The following is a 12,082-nucleotide window of genomic DNA, read 5'->3' on the forward strand; positions in this document are numbered from 1 at the left end:
TGTCCTTTAATATTTTGCTTTCCTCCTCAAAAATGACATATTAATAAAATAAAAAAAAAAGAAAGGCTGTCTGTCTGTCTTCCCTTGTTTTTCTTTCCTGAAAACTGTCTGTAGCCTTTCTGCCTTCTGCTTGCACAGTCCACTGAGCAATAACACAAGTCCTTTTTATTCCCAAGTGGGAAGGGAGAGCTGGAACTCTGAGTCTTGCTGAAGTCTGAGAAAGGAGATTTCTTTTATAGCTTGCGAATAAAAACCTGCTACTGTGAAATACAAAAGTGTTTTCAAACAGGAAGAAGAAGAGGGTTGCCTTGCAGCTCTGTGCTGTGCTCTGCTGCTGCTGCCAAGCCGTTTTCCCAAAATGGAGTGCAGCACAGGCGGGACAGAACTTTGGAATGGTGTGTGGGTTAGTTTGTGGGGAGGAGAGGAGCATGCGGCACCTTTTCCTCTCACTTCTATGGCTTGAATGAGGTCATGGCTTTTAGGAAAGAAGCCACACACCTCTCCAGGTGGCTGGCAGCCTCTCTGCCTGTCTGCTGTAGAGTGGTAGCCCTGCAGCAAGATCTTGGTGACCTACCTGGGCAGCCGTGAGTGCCAGGCTAAGGCATGAGAGCCGAGATTGTTGAACCTCGCCAGGCAAGAGATGTGTGTCACAGCTCATGTTTCCTGGTACATGTATTGTGCTTCTCTCTTCTTGTGTGAGGTTGCAATAACAGCAGACCTACTCTTGTTGAACTATAGAAATTGGTAATATTCTATTTAGTGTTGAAAGTGCTAAAGGCTTCTGTTGTGGCAAATTCTTTGCAAGCTTTTGCAGTTCTAAGTACATGACACTGTTGTCTCTAATGTTGTGCTGCCATTGGCAGACTTCCCATTACATAATGTTGACCCATATTTGTGGTATGTGACATTTTTTGCTAAACACTGTCAGGGATAATCCGTCACAGAACAAACTTTCTGATTAGACTGTAAGACTTTGCCATCCTTTAGCACAAACGTAACCTGTGTCTCAGACAATGCTATTCTTTGTTAAGACAAGCAGAGTACAGTTCTGTCAGGTAAGAAAAACACCGAGAGAGTATCGTGTGCTTTGAGACCAAAATACCTAGGACTAAATTCACCGCAGAATGATTGCACAGAATCACATCTGGGAGTAATTTGAGCTTTAAAAAATGTTGAGTCCTAGCCCAGGTGATGGGAATAGCAATTGGCTGAAGGAAGCATGAAATCTGTAGTGTGACTCTGCAAAATGCTGTCTCAGGCAGGTCCAGCTTGTTTCATGCTTCAGGAAAGCGGAGCTGTTGAAAAGGTTTCTCTGCTCTACTCTTCCACTGAAGTCTGCCAGTATTTGTAGAGTAACGAGTAACCAGTGTTTTCTTAAAAAAAAAAAAAAAGGTAATGTTGTGGGGAGATAAATAGATATAGCTCAGGCAGGGATTATTGCTAAAAGGCAGCTGAGAAATGAGAGGCCTTGGAGGAATAGGAACACCCCAAAGCCGTCTGCTTTCAAAGAGCTATGCAAAATCCATCCGTTCTTAAAAACCTGATTTCAGTTGCATAGAATAAAAAGTAGAGAAGAGGAAGGTGTACAAAATAGAGGCAGAGAGAATAAAATGGGAATTCTCTCAGTATTCAAGAAAAGGGTCTGCTTCAAATGGACTTTGTAAGATGTTGTAGGAAAGAAGTAACAAGATTGTGTGAGCTGATGAAGTGTCTGCCACATTGTTGAAAGGAATGAAAGTGGAACATAAGGCTGAGAGACTAAATACACCGTTTTCAGAGAAAGAAATTTTCCAGCCTTACGTAGGAGATGACTGTGTGCTAAGAACAGTTGCGCTATCAAGGAGAAAGGTTTTGCTTCTGTGCAAGGAATTAATGCTTGTCAGAGCCAAAATTAAACCTGATGAATGCAGTCTCACCCACTTTCATTGCTTCCCTCTCAGATTCTACATTTGTCCTCATTCTGTCTGTGCATTCATTCATATATTACTCTCCCTTCCCACCTCCCCATTGACTCACACTCTCCCTCCCTGTTTGTTATCACTTCCTTTTCATTTTCTTTAGATTTCCTTCCCACTCATTCCATTTCTCCTCTGCCTGACCCCTCTGCACACATTTTCCTTCATGGTAAAAACACAGCAGAGAGACAAGGAGGAGGGGAAAATAGAAGATGAGCAAGGAAAGGAGAGGGCAAAGAGTAGACGGTGTGGGCAAGGGTGCTCAGTGTTGCACTTTCTCCTATGCTTCACTACTGATTTTTGAAGGTGTGCTAGGAGTCAGGGCTCCTAGAACCTGTTTCTTTCTCCGGGCCAGCAGCACTTGGCAGTGGCTTTATGAAAGGTAATGCCAGAGCTCATTTCCTCAGATTACTGAGGAAGTAACCCTAGAAGCCATCATAAAGAATAGAATAATCCCAAAGCCCAGTGGAAAGCCACCTCTGAGTGACAAACATCTGGCTGTGCGTGGAGCTTGCTACTGCGTTGGATCAGTGAGGACCGGGAGGAGAGTGGGTGGTCTTGGGACTCAAAACGGGAAATGGGAACTTTAGGGACTCTGTGGACTTGCTGGAATGTGATGCTGAGCAAGAAACACTGCAGCCTCAAGCTTGTCGGGGGCCAGTGAGCAATGAGCTGGCGTTTCTCAAAGCAGCTGTTTCTGGTGTCTCAAAACTGATAACCTAAATTGGCAACATTTGGCCAAGTGAAACAACAGAGGGGTGCCAGGAATGCTTATTGTAGTGAGTGGTAGGAAATGGGCTGAAACCAGTTTATCTGGAGACTGGCGATCCCATCCGAGCACAATGAGCTCGATCCCAAAGTCAATCTGTAACCTGGAGAAAGTGTTGCACTCTAGCAGCCCCAGAAGCTGCTCCTTTGTCCACCCTGCGGACCTGTGGTGAGGTGAGGAGGGAGCTGAGTTATCACACCCACCCATGGTGCAGGGCTGCACAAGCTTTCATTTCTTCTCCTATTACTCTTTATTTAATTTTTCTCCTTTTCTGGCCCCATTCTTGTTCCTGAAAACTGCTAACTGAAATGGAATTGTTTCTCCCCGATTGAAAAAAAAAAAAAAAAAGAATCACCTTACTCTTCACACAAGCTGGTAGAAATAGCAGCGGCACACGCTGCAGGTTATTTCTGCAGAAGGAACAGGAGGGAAGCGTGCAGGGCAGGTAGCCAGGAACGACTCACTCCTGTACCCTGCCCTGCCATCTGCAACCTTCTGCCAGCTTTTCTTGTTTCACCAATTTAACAACGGCTAGTATTTCCTTCTTCAGATTCTTGCATAACTGGAGGATCAAAGCGAACACGCGCGGCCCTTCCCTTGCAGTTTAGTCTGATTTACGTGCCGTGTGCCCGGGGAAAGGGAATCGATAACCGCGGGCCGTTGGGGTTTTGGCGTTGGTGCGCCTCTCCTCGGGCCCAAACGGCACCGCCAAACGCAACGGAGCGCGGTGCGAGTGGCTGTGCCCGGAGCCGGCCGGGTGCAGCCCAGCCCGGCTGCTCACGGGGTCGACACCCGGCAGCCCCGCACCGGCGGGGTTCGCCCTCCCTCGTCCCCGGGGCGGTCGGGCTGCGTGAGCCGCGGGAGAGGCCCGAGCCCGTGGAAAGGAGAGGAGCGGAGAGGCGCGGCGGGGCCGGGGAAGGGCCGGGCGAGGCGGCGGGCAGGGGGATCGCGGCGGGCCCCGCCGTCGCCGTTACATAAGGGAGGTGGGGGGAGGGCAGCAGGCCGAGCCGGGCCCGGCGGCCCCTTTAAACGCGGATGGCGGGGTGCGGTGATTGCGCGCCTCTCTGCTGCCCCCTCCCCGCCTGCCTGCAGTGACAAATCCGCTCCCCGCCCGCCTCCGCCGAGCCCAGCCGAGCCGGGCGGCGCCGGGAACCGCTGCCGTGCGGCTCTGCACAGCCCGCCCGCCCGCCCGCCGCGGAGCCGGCCAGCCCCAGCCCTAGCCCCGGCGGCGCGACAGCAGGGAGCGGCGAGGGGCGCGATGGAGGCTCCGCGCCTGGCGCACACCATGAGCAGCCCCACTAGCCCCTGCGAGGAGGTGATCAAGAACCTGAGCCTGGAGGCGATTCAGCTCTGCGATAGGGACGGTAAGTCCGGGCTCGACACGGCTAATCCCTGCAGACGCAAGATGCTGCTGCCCCCATGGATGGTAATGCAAATTAATCCCCGCGGCGTATGGTCCTTTGTTATCCCCCCTGTATTTGTAGGTGCAAGTGTTCCCCACCCCTCCCGCCGCCGCCGCCACCCTCCTGCCATGGAGAACAAAAGAAAAAAGAGAAGGTTGCACCTTGCTGGAGGGAAGGGAGGGAAACCCGCCGCTCCCTAAGCCATCCCTTGCGTTGCAGTGCGTTTACCCCTGGGCGAGCCTGCTGCACAGCCCTGCCCCTGCCAGGAATGGACGCCGGGGTTCGTTCTGGGAGAGGCAATAGGGAGAGCTAGAGCGGGCGCTGCAGAGTCCGGATCTAGGGACGGGGTAGTCGCCCTGGTGGGTGTTTTGTTCTCCGCGATCTCCAAACTCCTTTGTATTGTAGGGCAGTTCCGGTGCTTAAAATACACAGACGGATCCGCTGGCTGGCGTGGGCTAGCGGCCAAACTTGTTGCCGGTCGCCTGCGATCCGGCGGGGAATGGGCCGAGGCTGGGGCTGGAGGGGAGACGGAGCGGGAGGCGGCGAGGCCGGCGGGCTCCGCGGTTCAGCACCGCGGACAGCGCAGCGCCGGCCGCGGGGCGCAGGGGCGGGAGGACGGCGGTGGCCCGGGGGCAGCGTCAGTCCCTCCCCCGGCTGGCACAGCTGGACCGTCGGACACATGAAGTTTGGTTTTAGAGTTGCAGGTGCTGATATGACAGATTTATCTGGGTCGAGGCAACCGGATATATGTAAGGTGGCTGTGAGAGAGAGTCAAAACACGTTTACGTGCTTAAAACAACACTGAAAGCTGACTGTGGTAGAAGAGAGTAGTATCGTTTATGCACAACTATGACTGACAGAACTGAACAGACAAAACCGATAGCCAAACAATGAAAAAATACGTTCTTGTAGAGTGACATATAATCTGTGTTCATATACCACGTTATTCTTTTCTTCTCGTTTGGCATTGAATTATCAAAAATAACATCATTTTTTAATGTCAAATGTGCTTTGGGTGTGGAATATATGTTACCTGGTAAATATGCCAAGGAACATAGATACTGTGTCAGTGAATGGTACAGCTGAGTTAATGAATTTCCTTGTTGTGAGTGTACTTTTGGAGCATAAGTGTTATAGGTGATGGTTATAGAAAGGTCCAGCTGTCTCATTTATTTTTTTGCAAATTTATTGTGATGAAATACTTCACTTTTTTGACCTAGGCAGACTTGCTATTTTAAATGCTGGATTTTTAAAGCTTTTTATTTTTCTTGAAATATTCAAGAAATCGAGAAGGCATTGAAAAGTCTTTTCAGTAATTATTTTTATAGCTGCATTAGAAATTCTTTGAATTTGTTTGTTTGAATTAAGATATAATATGTATCTCCATCCTCTCATGCATAACTCACTGCCTAGAGAAACCGAACTATGTTTATAGTAGTGGAGGCTAGATTCTTGTCTTGTTAAAACATTCTTTCATGTGTATTTCTTTTTATTAATACTAGAGAGAAATGAAAATAGATAAATTATGCAATCCTTCGTATTTGTCTACCCCAAGTAATTGTAGTGAAATACTCTGTGTTCATCATTGCAGACTCTATTTGGCTCAACATACTGTAGTTAAGGACTGCTTGATTTCTATGGAACAGTGTCATGCAGACAAGCAAATGCAAAAATGTAGTATTTTTAATTTTAATTCCCTTTTGAATAGGCTTCACTGGAAAACATCTTTCCGGTAGATCTGACTTTACAAACTAATCTTCATCGAGTAAGTCACTATCATACAAGGGCGTTGCTTCCTACAATACATGGTTGAATTTCTGAAGGAGGCACCTATATTGGGCGTGTAAAATGTGCAACTCAGTGACTAATTTGGCACAAGACTGTACTTGGGCATACTTCAGTATTTCCTACAGGTGGCACTTACGTATCAAAAAGCTTGTTTTAATGGGTACATAAAAACAAGCAAGCAAAGGTTAGGGCATTAATCTTTCTAGATAAGCATGCAAATGTATATGCAACACATTTAGATCCCTAATTGTGTACATGGGTTTAGTTAGTGCATTTATATTGTAAACACTTCCTTTTTTTAAGGGTATTCTAGTTGTAAAAGATATAGTTCTTAAGGTGATATCTTAGCTCACTGAGGTTAATGAAATATCAATATATAACCTGTAGTGAATTAAAAATATGCTATATTTTCACATTTTAAAAAAGTCCTTGATGTCTAAGATGTAGAAACTCTAAAGTAGTCAATGAAATGATAACATTAAATATCCAACTGTAATAAATTCTGCAAATACTTGGTTTGGAATTGCAGGCAATGCTGCAGTATAAGTGTAAGCAATAATGTAATATCTATGCAGATAGCAAAATATTTTCTTGATTTCTAAGATGAGGGAAATTAATATTGAAACATTTTGTATCCAGAAAATTGGGTTATACCTCCTATGGTGGGATATGTAGGAGCCAGAAATCTAGGAATTGGAGTGAGCAATTAGTAATATCACAACAGTTCACATCTTTTTAGATTTTTTTCTGTTTTTTTCAATGTGTTTTTTGCAAGCCTCGTCATCTCTTTTAATGAATTAAGACCATTTAGAAAACGTACAAATGTCAAATAAAAAGAAAACGAATGTATGCATTTTGGGGATATTTATTTTTAAATAAAAAACACCTGGTAAGATGATTTTAAAATGAATGTAACATTATAAAGCCAATTATCAGCTCTTAGTTTCAGCATTCTCTGTTATTTACAAATGCATCGTGCATTATTTTTTCTTTGCATTATTTTAGGTGGGTCTGCTAGTACAGCTTAGTATTAGTCTGTTGTGCAGTCTAACATATGGTTCCTTAGAACTCTGCTGAACTCACTTTGTATATAGGAAAAACTGTATCATTTGTTATTTTCCTTTGTCGTATTTGAACACTGCGGCCATATTTCTGTAAACTTAGGCCAGGAAAGAATGCTTAATCTGTGCTAAAAATTCTGGTGAGCTTTTTATAAAATTTGTATTAGCCCTACCTTGGGATTAAATCTTTAGCAGATGGATGCCCTTTGTGTCATAGCAGGCCAATTCTATGAAAATATATCTAACTTGAAAAAATCATGAGCCTTTGAAAAACCTGTGGTTTTCTCAGACTTGCTACAACAGTCTGAATTTCCTGAAGCTCCACATTGTGGTTGCGCAGCGCTCCCCCTACAGATAATGCACTTTGGCTGCTGGGGTCCTGCCAGAGTGAGGGCGGTGACGCTGGCATCTGCTTTCCATGCGCTTACAGTTGGCATAGACAGCTGGAAAGCGGAAACACCTATCAGAACACAGAAAGGAGAAAAGCAGAGCAACAAACCTTCAACAAGGATGTTGGAAGTTAGAAGACACGGTCTGGGGACAGGGGAAAGAAAACTGGCCCAGAAGGCACCATGGGCTTGGCGCTAATAGAGACTGAGGCAGTGGCTGGTCAAGGGTGGAAGAACAGGAAAGATTTATAAGCTGGGGATGTTTGTGAGGATTAGATTAAATGGGAAGGCAGAAGTGGGCAAAATGACCCTGAATGAGAATAGGAAAAGAAGATGAAGGAGCATGGGAGGTAATCCAAGTTTAGGCAGGCTGCCCAGGGAAGTAAAACTGGGAAAAAAGATGAGGGGGTGTTCACCCACATGGGATGAATTGGCTGAATGAGGATGGAATGAGAATTGGGAATCTGTGAAGAGTAAACCTGGAGACCTGTCTGCAAAGAAGGGATAGAAAGTACAAGAATGTGGAGGGGGGAACGGAGCAGTTTGGACAACAGAGGTTAGGAATAAAGGAATGGAACTAGGACTTGCTGAGCAAAGAGACTGGGACTGAAAAGACAGCCTTAGGAATGAAGAACAGGACTTTTGAAGTGTGACTGGGAAGTAGAAGAAGGGGCAGGACAGGAACAAGTTCAAGGAATAGGGCAGAAGTGGCCATGCTTTGGTGTGACAGCCAGAGAGACGGCAGTGTATATCAGCACGTGCCATCTTCCAAAGCCACACACAACTCCAGGCTACCAAATTCTCCATGTTCATTTGCCAGCAGAAATCTAAAATCCACTGGCAAAGCATGACATCTGTTTTCAGTGCTTATCTGTGTGAAGGCTGGCAGTGTGGTACGGTTGATGGTTGGCCTGTTAGTTCAAATGTTAGCATCTGTGCCTTTTGCTGTGCACCTAAATGTTCCAGCACTGCAGGTTACCCATATGAGAACTGATACAAAGCTGCAGGTAGATTTTTAATCTTCTTTTTAGTTGCCATTTTGTAAAACCTAAGAAATTGCAGACATACAATAGATTGTTAAGGTTACTAAATTACTCAAAGTTAGAAAATGCTGAAAGTTTGGTCCTCTGCGCAGAAACGGCATGTGTTGGGATGTTTATGTTGTGTATTGAATACTGGGGATGTTGAATGGGAAGTTGAAAACAAGGTGGGGGAAGAAAGGAGAAAGAAATTTAGTTCTAACCTGGAGTCTATTCCAGACTTTCTGCATGGAACTGAGCAAGAGCTACGTACTTTTCAAAGGGGTTTGTTATTTCTTGTGTTTCCTCTTTTCTGGGTGCTTGATCCTGGTACCATGGTGTCAGGGATTCAGGGGTACTGAGAATTAACAGCTGCAGCTGACTTCAGTGAGAGTAGGACTCTGAATGTACAAAGCACAGCACTAAATACTTTGAGAAAAGAGACGTCAACCACCTTCAGTAGGCACTGAAAGTTAGTAATCATCTTTAACTTCAACATATTCATCAATGACCTGCATGAGGGGACAGAGTGTACCCTCAGCCAGTTTGCTGATGACACAAAACCGGGAGGAGTGGCTGACACACCAGAAGGCTGTGTGGCCATACAGTGAGACCTGGACAGGCTGGAGAGTTGGGCAGAGAGGAACCTGATGAAATTCAACAAGGGCAAGTGTAGGGTGCTGCACCTGGGGAGGGATAACCCCATGCACCAGCACAGGTTGGGGGCTGACCTGCTGGAGAGCAGCTCTGTGGAAAAAGACCTGGGAGTCCTGGTGGCCAACAGGATGACCATGAGCCAGCAATGTGCCCTTGTGCCCAACAAGGCCAATGGTATCCTGGGGTGCATTAAAAAGAACACGGCCAGGAGGTCAAGGGAGGTTATCCTCCCCCTCTACTCTGCCCTGGTGAGGCAGCATCTGGAGTACTGTGTCCAGTTCTGGGCTGCCCAGTTCAAGAAGGACAGGGAACTGCTGCAGAGGGTACAGCAGAGGGCTACAAAGATGATGAGGGGCCTAGAACATCTCTCTTAAGAGGAAAGGCTGAGAGACTTGGGTCTTTTTTTTTAGTCTGGAGAAGACTCAGAGGAGATCTGATCAATGCCTATAAATACTTAAAGGGTGGGTGTCAAGGGGATGGGGCCAGTCTTTTTTCAGTGGTGCCCAGTGAAAGGACAAGAGGTAACGGGCACAAATTTGAACATAGGAAGTTCCATCTAAACATGAGGAAGAACTTCTTTACTTTGAGGGTGGCAGAGCACTGGAACAGGCTGCCCAGGGAGGTGGTGCAGTCTCTGTCTCTAGAGACATTCACAACCCGCCTGGACACGTTCCTGTGCAACCTGCTCTACGTGGACCTGCTCTGGCAGGGGGTTGGACTAGATGATCTCCAGAGGTCCCTTGCAACCCCTACTATTCCGTGATTCTGTGGTTCTCTGTGCTTCAATATTATTATTGCCTCCCCTCACAGAGATGTTTTCAAAATAAACTAATGAATGTTTGTTAAGCAGCCAGGCACCGTAGTAGCCTGGAAAACCCATGAGGTGCGTGGAAGAACCCATGATGGAATTTGTAATTTTTTCTTCAGAGCAGAATATGAATAACGTGTAGCAAATATGTCCTGGGACTACACACTGAACAACAGCAAATAGCTGTTAGAAGAAAAATAGTTCATTATGTACGCACTATTCATTATGTATGTGGAAAAAATAGTATGTAATCATGCAGTTAAAGACTATATCGTAATCTGAACAAACAAGGGGGCCAATTTAAGGTTATCCAAGTATGCTTCATTGTGATGTTTTCTAACTATTGATGGCTTACACTATACAATCTCACTAAAGTGCTTTTAGAGGGTTTTTTTCTGTACTCCATATATTTGAAGACAGTATTTGGGTATCAGGGTCAGACCTAGAATTGGTGTCTTGGCCAGTTTCAGTTGAATAAATCAATTTCATCGCCTTCCAAACACTTGACACCATTAAAATTGTTTAGTCTAAGAAGCTTGTATAAAAGCATTACCTCATACAAGCTAAGATGTCATTTCTGTTCTCTGTAAACAACTTGCACCTGTGCCTTTCCATGTTATTTGACCGTGTCTCATGTTTTCTTATTTATTTAAGAAGTTTATTATTATGCTGGATCTATTGGAGCATTCAGAAAGATATTTCTAAAGTTTGTAAATGGGAGTGTTCATGGCCATACCATGTACACATTTGCCTTTCAAACAAGGGATAAAGTGGCATCATCCAGTCTCTGGGTGCATTCTTCAAATGCCTTTTTTTTGGCATTATGGAGCAGTATCACTGCTATTTCTTAAATGTTATCCTGTAAGTCTCAGAGACAGTGGAAAATTGAATTTCTAGGTAAATTCCCATACAAAGGACAACTGAGAGATCCAAATTTCACAGTAATTCTTAGTGTCCTGAGTGGTTGGACTTGCATAGTTGTTTTGTTTTTTTTTTTTTAACTATGTGAATTCTGAGCACAGGAATAAACAATTCATATTTTCGTATCCAGCATAATAGAGAGGTGCTTGTAACTGCGATGTTTTGATAGGACACAAAATTCAGAGGGATGTTTGTTGGTTTTATTCCTCTCCCCAGTTGCAGGTCTGGAGATTTAAATTTGCTTTCTTCAAAATGCAAACTGCATCACTTTTCTACGGTTTGAATGATGGAATGGCCTACTAAGACATGTATTTCTGCCATAAAACTTAGTCTAACCTGGCTGAACTTAAAAGTAGCAATTTTTTTTTTATTTTTTATTTGTGCCAAGCAATAATGCTGCTTCAGGTAGGAGCTAAGATCTAGTACATTGCTTAAAAAGCTCTCTTGTTGCAAAGAAAAATGCTTGATATGTTTTTTTAGCTTTACAGTCTTACCAGAGACTAAGATTTTCACACGTAATAGTCCTCACTATTAGGATATAGAAAAATACTAAATGGAGCCAAGCAACTACTTTGAAGTCTTCATAAATGATCTTTAGAATTGTGGAAGAGGCGAAAACTAGTCATTTGCTTATGTCTTTCACTTCAGCTCACTATTGCAAGTATTTTGTCCTGTCTTGTATCGCATAAGCACTGACACCACTAATAACTAGTAAGGCGTTACTAGAAACTGACTATTTAACATCCCTGTGTCAAGAAATGTAGTCATCTCCATTCTGCCCTTATATTCTTTAATTTTTAGAGTTATTTTCTTTCCTTCTTCCTCCCTCCTCATCTTCTTTTAAGAGCTTCATGCCACTCAAATCTGTTGAATTGATTATTAACTATTTTAACTCGCAATGACCACATCATGTATTATTAGCTATTTAAATCTTGCCTGGTATTCTATTTGTGCCCCTATTGATTCAATTATTCTTCACTGAAACTTTTCTAAATCCTTTACAAAGCAACTGAAATGTGCTGTTCTCTCCCGGTGCTATACACTGATATTGCTAGGTTGAAACTCAAATATATAATGTGGGGTTTGTAGTTAATTTCTACTCATTGTTACAATTAAGGCTTTTTAAACATTACTGTCTCCCATGTATGTCTCTTCTTCTTTGTGTTTGTTTCAGATTATAGTTCCCTGATGTGTTCTTTTATTTATTCTGTAACAGAATCCATTTTACCATTTTCTGCCCATTTTTCTAAGCCATCTTGTGCTTGCAGCTCCTTCTATTTTACTGGTGTCTGCAATACAGAAATGTGATCTT

The 12,082-nt window shown here is 44.3% G+C and overlaps 1 protein-coding gene across 4 annotated transcripts in view; it reads left to right on the forward strand.

Moving 5' to 3' along the window:
- Positions 1–12,082, forward strand: part of PHYHIPL (phytanoyl-CoA 2-hydroxylase interacting protein like) — a 60,469-nt gene that overhangs the window by 18,220 nt on the left and 30,167 nt on the right. The window contains exon 1 of one of the 4 annotated variants that reach the window (XM_074154453.1): positions 3,863–4,088. The exons of the other annotated variants lie outside the window; for them this stretch is intronic. Within the exon in view, the coding sequence (XP_074010554.1) occupies positions 3,983–4,088 (106 nt within the window). The 5' untranslated portion in view covers positions 3,863–3,982. Of the gene's footprint in view, positions 1–3,862; positions 4,089–12,082 lie in introns of those variants that run through there. 4 annotated transcript variants of the gene reach the window in all.

The sequence above is a fragment of the Numenius arquata genome, chromosome 10 (genome assembly GCF_964106895.1).
Source record: "Numenius arquata chromosome 10, bNumArq3.hap1.1, whole genome shotgun sequence".
NCBI lineage: Eukaryota > Metazoa > Chordata > Aves > Charadriiformes > Scolopacidae > Numenius > Numenius arquata.